Raw genomic sequence first — 18,787 nt, forward strand, 5'->3', positions numbered from 1 at the left:
CGCAGATTCTGTCTTGCCCACTATCCGACGTTAATAACAAAACAGTGCCCACTAATGTCCCGCTATTGCCTGAAATATAAAAGAAAGCTCTCTCACCGATACCCACCGCCGTTCAGCATCCCGAAGTTATTTCAGGAGATCTTAGACAATCTTGTTGTAGGCCTGCTTGTGAAGTGAATGCGTGTGTGTGTGTGTGTGTGTGTGTGTGTGTGTGTGTGTGTGTGTGTGTGTGTGTGTGTGTGTGCTCTTCCCGCGGGGACAAGATGCTGAAATGAGATGATGGCGTAGTCCGAGTGTGCAGGGGGAGGGAGGGGGAGGGGGGTGGAGGCAGGGGGAGGGGGGTGGAGGCAGGGGCAGGGGGGTGGAGGCAGGGGGAGGGGGGTGGAGGCAGGGGGAGGGGGGTGGGGGCAGGGGGGTGGAGGCAGGGGGAGGGGGGTGGAGGCAGGGGGAGGGGAGGGAGGGGGGTGGAGGCAGGGGGATGGAGGCAGGGGGGTGGAGGCAGGGGGATGGAGGCAGGGGGAGGGGGTGGGGGCAGGCAGGGGCAGGGGGGTGGAGGCAGGCAGGGGGAGGGGGGTGGAGGCAGGCAGGCAGGGGGAGGGGGTGGAGGCAGGCAGGGGGAGGGGGGTGGAGGCAGGCAGGGGGAGGGGGAGGGGGAGGGGGAGGGGGGTGGAGGCAGGCAGGCAGGGGGTAGGTAGTGGCCATGCCTGACAGAGATGCTCACGCACTTCTGCAAACACCGTGTGAGAGGAATGAAGGCTGGTCGAAACAGAACGAGAAACAGAGAGGGAGACACGATACAGGGAGTTGTTTCTTCGAGAATTTGGGGACAATGTGGAGACGAGGACAACCTATTACGAGGAAAGCTGGACCAAACTCATTTAGACCGGCTTTGATGGTGTAGTTTGTGTCCGCGCCGGACCAGTGTTTTTGAAGTTGACAAACACGAACATCAACATTGTAGCGAGAGGACATTTCCACATCTTATTTCGGAACTGCAGAGGACGCGTGGAGAACCTGTTGCTTGTGTGCAGTTAAAAACTTGTGACATCGCGCAACACTCCTCCGCTCGATGTTCAGGATATGCTACTAAAACTGGAAAGTTAGTCAACCCGAAATAATTGGTTTCATTTAGGGGCGGTTATTTATAGAAGAGGTGTTGTGTTAATAGTTGTAGCCTGCCCTCTCACGTGCCAGGGCAAGGCACTATTATCAAATATGAGGGAGAAGGAAAGTGTCACCAAGAGGACGACAGCGTGACATGGCTATTCTCTCCTCTCCTTGAGACCCAACATCAATGCTTTCTCATTCTCACACACGTGAATCAAAACTCAAGTTGCATGCAAGTTTCGCACAAACTTGAGTTCGCCCGGCATTATGTCGGACTTGTATCGGTGTGACTACTTTATTTTCAGGGAGCCAAACATTGGTATTTAATAATCTATCCTCTGGGGAACAACTCTCGTTGAGGGAGTTTGCGACACATTGTGAAAATTACCCCTGCACGCTTGGAGCTACGATGCTGGTCACTTGGGGCGCATTTATTCAAGCGTTCCTAATATTCCTGGTGAAAGCCGACCAGTGGAGCTTGAAGGATTCCTCTAACTGCGAGTTAAATAGGAAAGTAAGTGCTGCAATACCAATCTCCTTTAATGTGTCTTCTTAAATCTGAGAAAAGTACCCACTTGCTCCCCACAGGTGAATAAGTTGCATACTGTCACAGGTACTTTGCACAAATTAATGCTGCAAAAACCTGTTAAAAACACTGTTATTTATGACAACATATTTGCATAATTTAATTAGTATGTTTAATGCTCCTGACACATTTTGGTAATGGCAAGCAAGCTTGGTTCTAATCAACACTCATCAGTCTTGTATACCTTTTTTCCCCGAATGTTTCCCACATTGTCGCGCTGTGAGCTCAGACGATTTCAGATGTGTATTGGTTTGTCTACTGGCTCTTAAGTGATCTGTTAATTCCATATTATCACTTTCTTAAGCATCTGAAGGCCTTTTTTTGAATCCACAGTCTCCTTCAATATTGAACCCACAGTCTGTTGTCACTGACATGGATGTCACTGATATAGACATAGACAAGACATGACATAGACCCTCATACACCCCCATGGAAGTCAACCTTTTATTTTTAGCCTACTTTATGACTGTTAATGATACTGTAAATGAAGTAGTTTTCAGAGTACATTTGATTGTTTTCTTTACTTAATTAAGGTTTTGGTAACTACACCTAATTAGCTGGAGAATTAAACAATAATAATATATGACACATGCACACGCACACGGACACACAGACATAGTCTTAAGTCCATTGTCTACATAATAATAACAGGCTTTGGGTAGATGAAAATAGACTTAATTATTAATACTAATGTGCTCATTTATTCTTTTGTGTGTTGGCAGCAAACTGATTTAAACTCCTTCCTGTGGACCATTAAACGGAACCCTCCATCATACTTTTACGGCACTATTCATGTCCCATACACAAGGGTCTGGGACTTCATCCCAGAGAACTCCAAGAAGGCCTTCCAGGAGAGCAACATTGTGTACTTTGAGCTGGACTTGACTGACCCGTACACCATCTCAGCGCTGACCAGCTGTCAACTGCTCCCCCAGGGAGAGAACCTGCAGGATGTGCTGCCCAGGGACATCTACCGGCGGCTCAAGAGGCACCTGGAGTACGTGAAGCTCATGATGCCCTCCTGGATGACCCCGGACCAGCGGGGGAAAGGCCTCTACGCAGACTACCTGTTCAACGCCATCGCCGGGAACTGGGAGAGGAAAAGGCCCGTGTGGGTGATGCTGATGGTGAACTCACTCACGGAGGCCGATATCAAGACACGTGGCGTGCCCGTCCTGGACCTGTACCTGGCTCAGGAGGCGGAGCGGATGAGGAAGAGGACGGGAGCCGTGGAGAAGGTGGAAGAACAGTGCCATCCCTTGAACGGACTCAACTTCTCTCAGGTGAGTGTGCGGGAGCAACATTTTTTTCTCTCCCTCCTTTCTTCTGAACTTAAGAGGAAGATGCTGGAAGCGTGGTAATTTCATATGACATTTTAAACATTCACGTACCCCCGAGAAGGGCTGAAATTTGAAGAAAGAGCTCCATGGTTCTTTCTCAATTGAGGTAGGTGTGGTCTGGATCAGCTGAACAAATAGTCTGCCACGGCCTGTCTTCCGTTATTAAGAAAAAATTGAACCTAATGGTTTTCGTCTGAATTTAGCTCAAAACCCCCTTGTTCCAAGCGAGGGTGTCTGTCAGCCAAATTGACCCTGCAATTATAAGTGTCCTTCAAAGCACACAGTTGCTGTGAAATCATGTTGAGTATTGTGGAATTTCTGCTAATACTCCTTCGGAACTAAGGGGATTACATATGGCAATTTTGCTTAACACCCAGAAGCCAAAGCAATGTTATTTTAATGCAGGTCTTGCGGCTGCAGTCCAGAATGCTTCATTTCAAAACGCTGCGTCGATTTGTGTCGCCTCTAAAGTTTTTTTTTCCACCCATGAATATAGTTACAATAATCTATAAATAATTCAGGCTTAGTATCTACAAGTAAGCGCAAGTATATCATCATCAAAGGCATATCCAATAACTTACACACACACACACACACACACACACACACACACACACACACACACACACACACACACAATTACATGAATTTCAAAGTTGTCTATTTAGTTAATCCAGGTAATGGAATATATTTTAAATAATTTCTTGACTCCAATTTACTGATAACTTTAACAGAGTGTTTCCACCCTGGAGAAAATACTTTAATTAAAGATATAGGCTTAGATGGTATGGATGATAACGTGGTTCATATACTGACCAGAGGAAGACAACGTCATTTATTCAGCTGATGTGGAGGAGGTAGGAGACATAGCAGGGAGCAAAGGGTTATAGGCCTAGTCCATTTTGGATATAATTTTCAAGGGGCTGATGTGTGAGATTCTATCAGTGTATCGTAAGATGATGTAATTCATTAAGAAACAATCAACTGTAAAATAATCAACTTTTGATTTTGAACTCTCGTACGTGGATTTAGTCTTCAGTTGTCTGTGTCAGTTTGCGCAGGCTACAGGCCTGCTGCAGTGCATGGTTCTTGTCTTTTGATGAGTGGGTTCTGCCTGTTCATTACAGTGGAGCTGGTTTTGTAAAACAAAATACATATTAATGACCAAAACCTATGTTTCAAGTGAAGTTATGCTTTGTCAAAAGCCGCAAAAGACAGGAAATTTCAAATGAGCATCGGCACCCATTACGTCACCTGTACACTAACAAGGTTTTCCAGCAGCACACAGCTTTGATACCTGCTATAGTGCTATATGTTGGTCTACCGTACATCAAAGAATATGCCCTCACCACTGGGCAGGTTGCTTAGCATCCTCTCAGAGCCTAACAGCCTAATTCATACTCGTATTAGGGTGTGTTTTCTCAAGATTGTTATGTATATTCTGCATGACAAAATGCTATAGGCCTGCTAGGCATGGTTGGTCAAATCCACCTCATCCTTGTCTTTTGATGAGTGGGCTCTGCCTGTATATTGCAGTACTGTAAGTGGAGCTGGATTTGTAAAACAATAGACATATGACGGACAGGCCGTTCTGTCTACTCTGGAGACCATGGAACATTCCACACCTCAGTGGAATGGCCCAGTAATGAAACTGATGTTTTCTTTCGCCTGTCACTGGAAGTAATGGTGCATAGAAAAGTGATGAATGCCTGTCTCAAAGTGCGTCTATGAGATAGTCGAAGGAATGCCAGAAGTCCTTCCATCACTCCTTAAAGGTTATCCACGGTCTCCGCATTGCCACTTTGTGACGTCATTTTTTGCCAGTAAACAGGCGTCCCCCTTGCGTGCGCCGGGTACGCCCGCAGCTGCGGACCAGATTTGTAATTTGCGTGCCGATACCTCATGCAACCCATGGGTGGCAGTGTTGAAGGATTTTACTAAACTTTTATGCCCGTTCTTGCTAAAAACTAACTCAACCTTCTTGAGGTACGCATGGAGACCATGCAGCAGGCATTACCAAGCCTGGGATGGTTTGCATAAAGCGCTTTTCAGGACCAAAACAGCATTCATAACTGAAATACACTGACCGACACTTTATTAGGACCACCTGTACACCTTCTCGTTCTTTCAGGTGGTTTAATGGTATGGGGAATGTATTCTTGGCGCACTTTGGGCCGGTTAATACCAATCACTCATCGCATGAATGCCACGGCCTATTTGAGTATTGTGTTGCTGGCCATGTGACCATGGCCACAATGTACCCATCTTCTAATGGCTACTGCCAGCGTTCAGTGTTCTTCAGTGGCATTCCCATTCACCGGATCTGAATCCAATTGAACAGAAGATTCACAGCTTGAAAGTGCACCTGAAAAATCTGCAGGAATTGCGTGATGCAATCATGTCATCATGGACCAGAATCTCAATGGAATGTTTCTAACATGTTGTGGAATCAGTACCACGAAGAATTGAGGCTGTTTTGAGAGCAAAAGGAGGCCCTATTAGTATAGTGTTCCTAATAAAGTGTTCAGTGAGTGTATTTCTTTCAAGGGATCTCATTCACTGATCACTAACGATTAAACATGTTCATTAGAACCATTAGGAAGCTCTTAGAAAGTTTGAATGTTACACATTGCACCTTCAATGTTATTGATGTCAAGTTACATTTCAAAACAGGAGTTGTACAATATTTAACTTAACATTTTCATTCAGCACAATTCATTCACCTTGACATATGTCACTTTACTGCCCTTTAAAACAATCCTTTATGATTTATAAAAGGCCTCATATGCTCACCATTTTGTAAAATTACATTTTAACTTTGATCTGTTTATATTATTGTAGTATTAAACATTGTCAACTGAGCTCAAAGTTCAATTACATTTGAATGAAAAAGCCTCTCACATAATGACAAATGAGGTTTATACAGATGGAGTCTGTCTGTGAAGAATGGGGATTAAATAGCCTTTCGTTCCCAGCAGAGGTTTCCGATATGAGAAAGTTATTTCTATGACCAAAACCAAACATACACTAAACCAAGCATAAAACATTTCAATAGCACTGGTGATTTTAGCTTAATTATGATACTCCCTGTCTACAATTTTTAGGCCCCTCCGTTCTCCATTTAACAAGAATGTTCTTATTCAGATATAAATATAATAGCAATACAAACAATGGTTAGGCTATGTCATAACCTGTTGAAAACACATTTTTAAATAAGTATAAAGATATCTGATGATATATTATTCAGGTAGAATTATGCTGTCATCTTTGAGATCCAGTTGTTGTGATGGAAAGAGGTAACAACCCACAACCACACATTTCACACATGATTGCTTGGTTGCTCAAACAAGTCATTATTTTATGCTTGATATCACAGTACTGACATGCACACGGTTATTCGTAGAATAGAGAGAATTGGGTACTGTATCATTCAGTAGAGAAAGATGGCCCTGTCACAAACCGCACATCTCAAACATTGTTTTAGTTAGAGTAACAAGTGTGATGATTATGTAAATGCTGCCCCATGAAAGGCTTGGGAGCTATGTGAACACAATGGATGTCCTTATTTTCCACTCTGGGTACTATTTGGGCAACCTGCCATTGATTTTCTGGGTTTGCCCACAGCGGAAAATCTGTCTGAAGCACTTGGTAATCAGATTAGATCTTAATGAGCGATGTTTCAACTCGGAGCAGAACAAAGAAACAACCTACCTTCCCTTCTCTTGATTAGGAAAGATTCCCAAAAATGTTTCCTAAATGGTGCCACGGCAAGTTTATTTGTATAGCACATTTCATACATTTCAATTGGGGCAATTCAAAGTGTTTTACATAACCTAAATGGTGAAGCAATTTTGGCTTTCTTTGGCTGCGATATGTTTTATTCTGGAGTGATTTTCATGTCCAGGTCTATTTGTCTCATAGAAAGGACTGTGCCTACTGTGACCCTTTATCCAGCAATTATGAATCCCAGAGCTGCCATGAAATTAAAGTGCATACAGTGGTTACATTTCGCATAATGCATAATTATACATCATTTTTCATAATCACACCAGTGGAAATAGGAACAGTCCCTAAACTTAATTCGTCACTCCAAAGCAAGTTCTGAAATTCAATGTAATACAATGTTGTTGTTAACTACACAGCTACTAGGCCTACTATACAGCTTCATCCTTTGTCTTCCCAATCGTGAAAATGAGTGACACGATGAACTCGGTGCCATCGAATACAGCAGCTCTATTGATATGCACATCTGCAGTATTGGCTTTCAGACTGAAGTGCTTGTCTTCGCAGCTACCCCTCAGAATTGGGTACATTTCGCATGGAGGTGCCTGGTTTCCTTAGTCATGTTGACCAAACAGCCAGATATTAGATGTCTCACATTCCACAGGTATTTTCTGTCTGGATGGATGTCACACAAAAAAAACAATAAAGGGATGTACAATCACACTCTCAGTTCAAATTCTTCCAATTTATAGCAGTTGTCAAATGAGGCTTGATTTATTTGATATATATATTAGTCTCTTGTGTCATTTGATCAGATACGTACATGAATTACAGCTGATAAACTAGGAACCCCCAGTTGCCAGGGCTTTTTGCCAGTGAGGATAAGGCTGAACCTAGTAAATGTATACAGGTTGCTGTTGGATTCTGCCCTGGGCTTTTCCGGGTGGTGTAACACAAACTTGTGTAGCTCAAATGGGGATTTAATAGCTTGTCTCTGTCTTAACACCAGGTCATGACAACCTGCGCAGGGAGCTTGGCAGTGGGCCTACACAGAAAAGGCCAGTGATCAACTTCAGGCCCAGTAGAGAGGCAGAAGGAAACACTGTGTGGACATGCTAGGGCGTTAATGCCTTGAGGACAGTGGGAATCCTCCAGCAGATTTACTGGTCTATCTACTGAGTTTGGCCTCTTCGTGCAAGGTGGCCACAAAGTCTCTGTATTACAGAGTCTGTAAGGTTCCGTGTGGCCTCTTGTCCTGAGCTGGTATATAGGAATACACTCAATGATCTGGTGGTTTTGGTATAGATGTTTTTTGAGATTTGGGACCTTGTCCAATGCATAAAACCCCACCTACTGTATTACGCCATCATTTGGGGAAACACTTAACATTGAGTTGTTCATGTTTGTAGACCAGTGGAGGCTGGTGGAGGTAGAAATCGTATTCCATTCCATGCATTATAATGAGCCTGTCCTCCGATTTCTACCTCCACCAGTCTCCTCTGGCGTAGATGCACTCTAGTAACAACATTGTATTGGCATTCCGCTGCTTTCTACTGTACATTTACATTGTTGCCATTTAGCAGACGCCTTTACCCAAAGCGACTTTTTTTTTTTTTTTGGGTTCGGAGAATGTGCTCCATAGGCAAGGTGTATTTTATATGACATAGTTATTTTTGGACCATTCAGTTGTATGAGAACATTCTTGATTAATCCTGGTGTAAAAATAGTATGATTCACATCAAATCTGATACGGCATCACTCCCATCAAAACTACGGTAACTGCTGCCGCTCAGCAAAGTGTGACCAAAGCAACAGTCACCCAAAATATTGTTACTTCTAGATCAAACAAACGATTACAGCAAGATTAATGTGCAAAAATTCCAATGAAGCAGAACTAAATAGTAGCACCAAATAGAAATGCTGATGTAATTATAGATATCTCAACCTCAGTTCCTTTCAACTGCCTAATATACATTAGGAACATTATTTTCCGTTGAGTTTTCCAATATTTGATTATTCATTCAAACTTAATTTCCTTTTTACATTTATCTTCCTTTATTTTTTGAAGCATAGAGTGGAACCTTTCCGTAAATATCTATTTAAAAATGATTGCGTCTGCATGATTTACCCATGTAATCCTATATTTCTGTATAACACATAATATACTTCGCAATTTGAGGGAGATTTTTCAGAAGGGAAATGACAGCACTGGTTTTAAAACACCTAACAGCTAATGTTGTAATTATGACTTAATTTCAATTTCTTTAAAGGCCATCATTCAACATATTGTTCTAGAACTCTGATGCTGGGTGAGTTTAACAGTTGCTTAGTAGCCTCATTTACACTGACCTGTAGCCAGTCCCTCAATTACCATGTGCTTGTGTAATAGCTATGAGCACTTATAGGGGGTATTGTGCCTTTATTGGCAGATACACATCAGCTCCTAATGGACCAATACATTAGTAACAGGGACATGTTAAATCAATCAGAACATTTACCAGCTCTCCGCAGACACTCTCCAACAAGACAAGTCAAGTCAAAGACTTTCTTTTGATAATGTTTGCTTTGTAAGAGAATTACGATTACTAGAATTTAGTTAACTGAAGAACATGTTGCCTGAAACAAAAGTTAAACAACACATTTGGAAAACAACTTAGCGGTGCAAGCTTTGAGATTTTGAGTGAGTGAGTTAGACACATTTGGCACACAAGGCATGTTGTGTTGTGTTGGGCCTGCCTATCTAATGGATATATCCCATTTCCCCTTTTATGACTGTTTCCATCGATCATTTTATGCTTGATGGTGGCATTTCTCAGCACCATATTACACATGAGATTCTGTTAGACCTGGGGTCTACTTCCTCAGACTTTTGACCAAAAACAGCTCTTGCCACTCAGCTGGCAAATACCTGGACTGTGTAACACATCTGACACATACCATCCATAGTACGTCCATTTGTTTAAAACACAGAAGGAATTTGTACCTGTCTTCCACCCAGGTGACACTTGTAAACACTGCAAACCGCTCGCTATGTGACATAACAATAACTTTGCATTAGGCCTACTTAGATTAGAATTTAGCGACTTAGATTATACTCTCCAGTATTAGGCTGCATGGCAACTAGAATGGGTTTAAGGAGAGTGATTGATACAACCGCAAATAGTTTACTTCAGAGAACACAAAGTTGTTTTTTCTAGATAAGATCTATGGCGGAACATGCTTCCTTTTTGAATAATTGCTAAGCTGTCCTGCCCTTCCTAGCTGACTGACAGATATGACTCTGGACAACTGGAAATGTGATGGTCTGTTGCCCTGACTTGAGGCGACTAGAAAAGTGAAAATGCAAATCACATTTCACAAATAATGTGCTTGGAAGTCCTGGCACGAGTGCTGACACTAGGTGTGTGCAGTCAATAGGTAGGTCTAGGTTGTTTGAAAGTATTGTGGATAAACAGAATGCTTGAAGTCAATAGGATCTATATGGATAGAGTTTATTCCAGTTGGCACTTCACTCAGTGTTAGAAAAGCTTAGCACTGCCTTCATTAGCAAGTGGGATTTGCAAACCGTTGCTGTGTCAAGCTCATTCACAGTCACTCTCCTATTTGTAGGGAGAGACAGCATTCAGTTGTTTGTACTCTACAGAAATGTTTCAGTTTCATGGTGAAGAAAAACACAAAAATTGGTCAAAGCTCAAAACATGAAATACATTGCTACAGTTAGATTGGAGAAATCCGGTCCCACTTGTAATTAACGGGAAAATAAAAACTTAAATTCCCATAACAGGCCTATGTCAATACAAAGCACTATATTACTATATAAGTAAACATGCTAATACAATGTTGTGACATTGGCATTACACTGTTACTACACAAGCATGGAAGCAACGTAATGTAAAGTCTGACTGAGACACTTCTTCATAACCTTATCTTGTTTAGTGATTGAAGCAAGTTCAGCTGTTGACTTTTTCAATGATTCATTCACAATACAGTTTGACTGCATCTATAAGGTGCTCTGACTATGTTTATAAGGCAATATAACACTTCATAATAAGTTGCCTCCAGTATCGGTGTTATCAGGAAATAGGTTTGCAAAGCAACTGCTTTGCTTATACAGAGGGGACTAACAGTGTATGTTTTCAGATGTTATAATCACGTCCGTTATTTTCCGTAGCGGACACAGGGTGATGTTTACATGTGCAGTGTTAGCACGGAGCAGAGAACAGCTTCTACATCTGTCTCATGCACTCAACTCTGAGCTCACACTGGGATTGGGGGGTGGGGGGGAGGGGGGGGGGAGTGAAAGCACACACACCCTACCCCCAACCCCCTACCCCCGCTTGTATTGTTTACTTTTTGTCCTTGCTCGGAGAGAATTCCACACTCTCAGATGAAACGGGCCTGCGTTTTCAGGGTCATTTACACCCAAAGAGTGTTTGTCTTTGGGGATGGGGTGCCTTTGTCAGGATTTGGTAGCTGACATCATAAAAGCTGCGGACGCCTGACAAGAAGCCCACTGTTCCTCCCTGACGAAAGTTAATTGCGTCTCTCCTCTTCTTTCCGTCTTCTGTTCTCAGTAGAAAGCCTTTCGCTTCCATTCTCTCCTGGCCTACAGCTGCGGCTTCTCCTCACATGCCCCTCATGTAAACTCGTACTTTTCAAAGTTTGTATTTTTCTCATCTAGATGGCTTTGTTGGATTGGGTTTAGGTTTGTCATTTCTTGATCTGATTAAGGGGCTTATTCTAATTCAATTTTACTTGTAAACGTAACTCATTTTTGGATGTTTACATGGCTTTAATATGTTAATACCGAGTTGATAATGTGTTAATACTGAGAGATGTTGTTGAAATGCAAAGTCGAAATGGAAAGGAACTCGCGTAGAGAAATATGTTCATATTCTGTTTCATGTTTAAAACGCTGTGGTGAGATGGTTGTGGGTCGTGGGGGGACTGCAGCATACAGCAACATCTCCATCAGCCCCTCTCTGCAGCGGGTTGAGTAACCACAGACAGAGCCCATCAGCTTGGAGGCGGGCAGATTCATTTTTCTGAGGTTTGGGACGTTTCGACTGCTGTTTTTCCACAAGATGGACACATTCTTGCAGTTAAGCTTGGTCATAGTTTAAGTTCATTAAGGAAGTGCATTTTGCCACCAGTGTGTTTTGGAATGAACTCAGGCTCGGGTTTGGAGGAAGGGTAGTTGGTGGTGAGTGACTGTCTGGTTTCTCCCCCCAGCTGTCATCACCATCACAGTTCCCAAAAGGCTGGTAATTGTTTATCCTTTAAATCCCAAAGATGAACTTGCTGAACAATGAACTGTTGTAACTTGTATACAGTAGGTTCCTTGAACTGTGTGTGTCGATGTAACCGTTGTAGCATCAATGGTTATGACCTACCTTTTGTAAAACCAAGCAAGATGGTACTCTCTCCTGATAAAACACACAGTCATTGTAGAGACACATCATTTTTTCTGACGATGTGACAAACAGTGTTCATTATAAGAGGTTAAACAGGAAAATGTTTATCTGACCTCTGACCTCTGTGCACATGTGGTTCAGATAGGAAGTCCATTAGTGACCTTATGGCTCAACAGATGTCGAAAGGGTTAAACCATGTCCTCTGGGCACTTAAACAGTGTAGCTGTCCACAGAGACACAAGGGTTGCAGAAGAGATCATTGAAATGGACATGGGTCCAATGATTGATTGATTGATTGACAAGTACAGCCAAAGTATTACAACGCTTGACGTTTTGAAAGTAGACATCTGCTAACACAAGCCTTTTCTATGGCCAGAAACCATACATCTCATCGGTTAACTCATCGCTAGGTCTCTCTTAGTTCGGTAGATTGAACCAGAAGGGTTGAAGAAGTGTAGACTAGCAGTATAGTTAAGCACTGCATCCAGAATCCTAGACAGCTTTTCCAAATGCCATCAAACTGTCTTAGTTTTTTGACGAGGGAGTTCTGAGTCACTGAAGTGACAAAAAAGAGTTGACAACCACATTCTTTTTATGTCAATTCTTCCCAGAGAAACACCAGGGGAAGGCACACGATTAAGTTCAGCCTTATTGCTACGTTGTCCGTAACACATGCTGTCCTCAAGATTAACATTATTTCCCTCTCTAAACAACCAGCAGAAAGATTGATGTGTATTTTGGTTGTGGTCGTGTTTTTTATGCCGCACCGTGTTTTCTCAATGGACTTTTGAATTGAGTGGCTCCATTATTGACTGTTATGAAAGGCGTGTATGGAGCATGTGGAACAGTGGAGCTCTGTCGACCGACACCTCTCCTACCTCTCTCCTGCTGTCTGTCGTCTATCCATCAGGGGTGGTGTTGATGGGCTCCAACGCCGGGGGGTCGGAGGGTGGAGTGCTGCCCTGTACTCTGTGATAGGATGCCTGAGGGGAGCTACTAGAATCTGTCATTCTGGCCACTGCAGTGCCCCCTTTTGTGTTTGAGCCTGATTCACCCTGACAGGCTAAATATTTGGCTGTGGCCGTGCACCAAGGTAAACTCGCCCCCCTCAAGAATGTTTTGGTAGAGAGCACACAGTGAAATCCAGGAGTGGTGGGTCTGAGGTAATATCTGACGAGACTCCCTGCCCAAGACTAGACCGGAAGCGGTTGAGGTTTTCTTCTTCTAAGTGGGTGTGATACCAGAGGAGAGGAACCTGGATCATACACGGCCCCGAAGGGGCGAAGGCTGCCATGTCTGTGTCCTCAGTGTTTCCCGTACATAGACGAGACTCTGGCGGGCCGCCATGGTCTAATTTGTCCCGCCATAGTCTCATAATAAACCAAAAGTATTTTTACCTTCTTTTTTTTTACACTGCTCGCGCTGTTGTGGAAAGTGTTTTAGCAGGTTCGCGGAAAGGCCAGAGCTAGGTTTTCTGTCTTTAAATTATTATTTTTTTAAGAATTATACGTGGTACACCTGTCAGTCTCACAAAATTCTGTGGGAAACACTCGTCCTGTCCTGTTCTGCCCCTCAATTCTGTAGAAGGATCACCCCATACACACACTCACTCACTCACACATCCACCTCCAGCACCAACTCACTACACATACACACCACGACCACAACCACCACTGTAACCTCGCTCGCTCGCCCTATCCCAACCCAACCCCCCCACCCACCGTTTCCCCACTGTTTGACTGACAGACAAGCGTGTATTCAGCCTCTGAGTCCCAACAAGTCGAACCCATCCCTGGGCATTGGGTAGGTTTATTTTCTCTCCCCCACGCTACCATGACAGAAGACCATTCTTTTTCCCACACATAAACAAGTCAGGTCTCCCACTTTCAAGTTGTTTATTTACCATGGTCAGTTGTCAATCTTCCATCCACATTCTATTTATTTATGCAGTGACATATTTATAGAACTGACTTTCAGACCTGGTGTGGCTGAATTGACAAAGCAGACTCTGAAAATAGACTTTCACAGCAGTGGCAGTTCCATAGCAGCTGTTCATATAGCCTAGACCTAGAACCTCCACATAGCGTGTGTATAGAATGAATATTCTAACTATAGGAGTGAAACATCGTCTGTCCATCTCCCTCCTGTCGACCTCCCTATACATTTGGTTGTCATATAGGAAATGCCCCCCCCCCCCCCCCCCATACGTTTTCCCTTGGTTCTCAGATTGGAAAAATTAATAAAGAATCTTCAAAGGCATGCTTGAGTCCCAGCTCAAACGTCTCCAGTAATCCACAGTGACGACTCTGGGCCCTCCATAGTCATTAGACCCCATAGGAATGCAGGGGTCAAATCTCAAGACCCTGGCTGGTGGAGGGCTCTATAGGATCAAAGAGGAGAAGACGTGGAGCAGAGCAGACGACAGGGCCTGAGAGATAACACGAACAGGCACGAAGTTTTACTGCACGAGACTCCTCGCTTTTTACCTGCCGGAGAGCCTTGTCTGCCGAACAACCTCAGGACTGAAGAGCAGGCGTGTAGAGAACAGACGTGGTGACAAGCTGTGTTGTCAGGCTGAAAGGGAAAGCCCTCAGCGGTGAGGGATTTATTTGGAGGGTGGAGGGTGGAGGGGGGGGGGTAATTGACGGTGAGCAGCAGGCTCAAGCCTCGGTTCATTCAGCAGGTTGTTGTAGATTTATGGATACAGTCAGTGTTTCAAGAAGAAGAAGAAGCTGAACTGTGATCTTAGCTGTTTTTATAGTGTCTATGATACACTTGTAATATTACCGGATAGTTATAGGGATAATTATTGACATATTTCAATACATTTGTGATAGGCCCTTATTTTGTTAGAAGTTAACTGCAGATACAGTGACCAAAACCGGGCTATTAACAGAGTTGTACAGTGAAGTGAAGGGTTTTTAATGGACTGAAAAATGCAGACGTGGAGATCCCAGAGGAAGTGCCCTCGACCACTAGAGGTTGACCACTGGCCAACCGCTACACTGTGTGGTCAGACTCTTCCACCTTGTGAGTCAGGAGGATTTTGTTCACGACCACACTGCTGAAGGCAGTTTAAGCTACATACCATGTCCTTAGCTACACTGAACTACTGAGATATAATGTGTCCTTTTTTTGTACAATGGAAAGGTTGATCATTGTCTGTCCCACAATACATGTTATGATTTAAACAACTCCTCTACTCTACTGCACTGGACCAGGCTCCTCTATTCCTGAGTTTTCTTCACCTTGAACAGTTTGTCTGTTTTGCATTAGTGTCCTTATATTCTCAAGTTTCCTCTTAGGTGCCCAATTGTCCAACATTCTGAGAAAACGTATGTAAATTGAATAAAGCGAATGTATTTTTCTTACGGTAAATGTTTTTCACCATGTCATAGTAAATCTTCAACCTTGGAACTCAGCCATGGGGATTTGCTCATGTAGATCCGTGGCCCCAAAGTGCTCTGTTGTTAGCAACATCCCAATCTAGTAACTATTAACAACATGGTGTTAACATGTAGTAACACTGTAATAATTCTATTAACAACATGGTGTTAACATGTAGTAACACTGTAATAATTCTATTAACAACATGGCGTTAACATGTTACAGAATTACTATAAAGTTATATTGGCAAATTTATTAGAAATTCTACCTTTTAATTTAATCCATCTAAATAATAATGTGTGAATGGGGATATCACTTGTTAGTTGACTTCAGTGTTATAAATATAATAAATACAGATGTAAAAAATATATATTGGTAAGCCGTTTAACACTCAGTAGTACTTTAAATCTGTCCATCACCACATGTTTTATTACCTAGGAGATGTAGCTGTCACTAAGTCTGCCAACATCATCTTTGTCCGGAGATTTGTCCATGCATTTTCTGTAAAGGCTTGGACTTAGTACAAGAAGATAATGGATACATCTGACAGACCTTGTGTACAGCCCTAGCCATAACGTTTTAGGTTTCTTTGATAACATCTTTCATGCCTAACATAGTGGAAAAAAGAGGCAGTTGGAAGTCTTCATTTGTCCTTGGGATGCAGCCAAGACCATTCAACTGTCTGGCTGCTGCAATCATTGTGTGAGGCTTGTCAGCTCAGAGCCTCTCTGTGCTATTACCACAGACTGAAGTGATTTTAGATGATTTAGAAATAATTGATTTAGAGTTAGGGAGAAAAAAAACTGTTATTAATTGTCGTCAGGTACAGTAGTCAGAAACAGTCAACGAAGGCCACATTTCACTCTTGCTTTCATGGAGTTTCCTGCTTGGTAACTCTTCATCTCATCCAAGTCATCACAAACAACCAGATAGCATAATGTTGTGAAATATGTACATTTAACAAGATGTTGTTGATGCCCTTGGAGCCTCATTCAGTATTTCACTGCTCTTGCCAACTTGTAAAGGGTGATTGGCCATTCCTGTTTTTCAAATCAATCTATGGAGACATTTCGAAGGCTAATGCCATTAACGTTCAGCAAATGCTTCATTTACTATTGTTTAGAATGAGAGGGAGGTTTTCAGAAGTTACTTGAAAACATACATTCCCCCCCAAAAAGTCCTGGTGTTTTAGCTCTGCCTCAACCACTCCATCCCAACAAGCAACATTTCCATCACAAAGGCAAATTATTGACTTTCATTGGCTCCACTGCTTTGATTGGAGCCAACTAGGATCTGAGGTGTGCACACAGCTAAGAGAAGAAACAGTTTGCCGAGGCCCTTGAATAGAGGGTGCACTGAGTGGGAAAATGCACCCACTGACCCACGGCAAGCACACAACAGAGACGGGATCACAGGAAGAAATGTAATTCGTTCAGCTCTCCTTCTTCTTCTTCTCTCAGACCTTCCCCCTTTTTCTCTTTTTTCCCGTATGAGTGATCCACCCCCCCCGCCCCTCACTCCCCCCTTCACAACCATAATTTAAGGGGCTGAAAGGCGCTCTGAGCCGAGGGCTGAGAAAAGCCCCTGAAGATGCGGCTTCGGACAGAACAGATGTGAGAGTTTTTGTTGAGGAGTTCGGGGAGGCTGGCGGGGTGGCGATAGGCTAATTTGAGCAGCATAAAGCCGACCACTTTTCATATGCAGAGTGGCGCTTTGATCCGGGCCTGATGAAAGTGCAGGGAGTGGAGAGGATGGCGGGGGGCCCTTTGTCCTGGACAAGAAGGCATCTGCTGAGCTCTGCCCTCTTCTCCTATACCATCTCTCCCGACAATGGCCGCCAAAGGGAAAAAGTGTCATCTGAGCACTGTAGAAAACATCACTTAAAAAGGGTCCCCGGTGTACGGGTGTGCATATAAATATAAATTCATGTGGGCCCCATATATATACACACACACACACACACACACACATACACACACACACACACACAAACACACAAAAACATATAGCTGAAGCTCTCACACAAGTGTTTGATTGACTTTCCCTGTTGAGAAACAAATAAACTTGTTATTTTTGTAAGGAGAAAGCCATTGTGAGGGATCAATAGTAGAGTGATGAAGAGCTTTGGGAGACCCAGTGTGCTGTGGTAATCAGGAACAGCAGGCCTTGCCGGGGCCACTCAGTAAACACAGGACAATTTCATGGTGAGACAATAGTAGGCTGCCCAACAGGACAACACAGAAGAAACAGGAAAAGAAAGGTAGAACACAGAATCCCTTGATTATGTGAAGGATTCCCATACATCCAAGTGCTTTGATCAAAGATATCACAATATTTCAATATGTCAGTTTTCAATTTTTTTTCACTAGATCATTCATAAATTCCATGTCATTGAGGGTTAGAATTGAAACCGCTAGTTTACAGACATTTCGATCAGAACTGTATTCAATCCTCAGGTGTGCACAGGTGTGTTAGCTCTCTGGCATCCCGCCATGTTGTTAGACTTCGGTACTGCTCACCGTGGACAGTGATGCAAATCAATTCAAATCCACACAGCATTTGTGTGACAAGGGCCAGACACTGTCTTGTGCATAAGAGAGATGTTCATCTCTTTGACAAATTTGTTTTTCAAAGAAGAATTATTACTTTCAATGTAAACACAGGCCAGACATATATCCTCAAGACAAAGTACTTGCCAATTAAGTCAGTGTTCTGCCAGTAGCCTACTAACGCCAAGTGAATTAGTCTGCTTCTTTGTATGCACAGCGGAATTTGAGGCAGTTCTATTTCAATTTCCCGTCAGTTGGAATTGGACATGGAATTTTTCCCTATGCTGTAGATGGAACTGACCCCAACCCTTATACCTGTAGCACAGGACAACCATGTAATGATCTATGCTAGAACATTAAATAACATCTAACTGGACTAATACACTCTAACCAAACATGGTGGGAAGAACCCTTTGAAGAATTTTTCTTTGTGCCCTTTTTTCTAGAGGATAGAATGCGAGTCCCAGAGGTGTCGGGCATATAGTGATGGTGTGTATGTGTGTTGTGTACCCTACCAGGTGATATTTGCCCTGAACCAGACCCTTCTGCAGCAAGAGTCTCTTCGGGCGGGTAGCCTGGAGGTTCCTTACACCACTGAGGACCTCATCAAGCACTACAACTGTGGAGATCTCAACTCCATCATCTTCAACCAGGACACCTCTCAGGTCGGTTTCAACCCAA

At 43.2% G+C, this 18,787-nt stretch overlaps 1 protein-coding gene across 1 annotated transcript in view; it reads left to right on the forward strand.

Moving 5' to 3' along the window:
- Nucleotides 1-1,516: 1,516 nt before the first annotated feature.
- Nucleotides 1,517-18,787, forward strand: part of trabd2a (TraB domain containing 2A) — a gene marked incomplete at both ends in the record, with an annotated part of 40,122 nt that continues 22,851 nt past the window's right edge. Inside the window, 3 exons of the mRNA XM_080529016.1 lie at nucleotides 1,517-1,621; nucleotides 2,416-2,976; nucleotides 18,625-18,771. Coding sequence (XP_080385142.1) covers nucleotides 1,517-1,621; nucleotides 2,416-2,976; nucleotides 18,625-18,771 — 813 coding nt within the window. The remainder of the gene's footprint in view (nucleotides 1,622-2,415; nucleotides 2,977-18,624; nucleotides 18,772-18,787) is intronic.

The sequence above is a fragment of the Nansenia antarctica genome (assembly GCF_963989245.1).
Source record: "Nansenia antarctica genome assembly, chromosome: 4".
NCBI lineage: Eukaryota > Metazoa > Chordata > Actinopteri > Argentiniformes > Microstomatidae > Nansenia > Nansenia antarctica.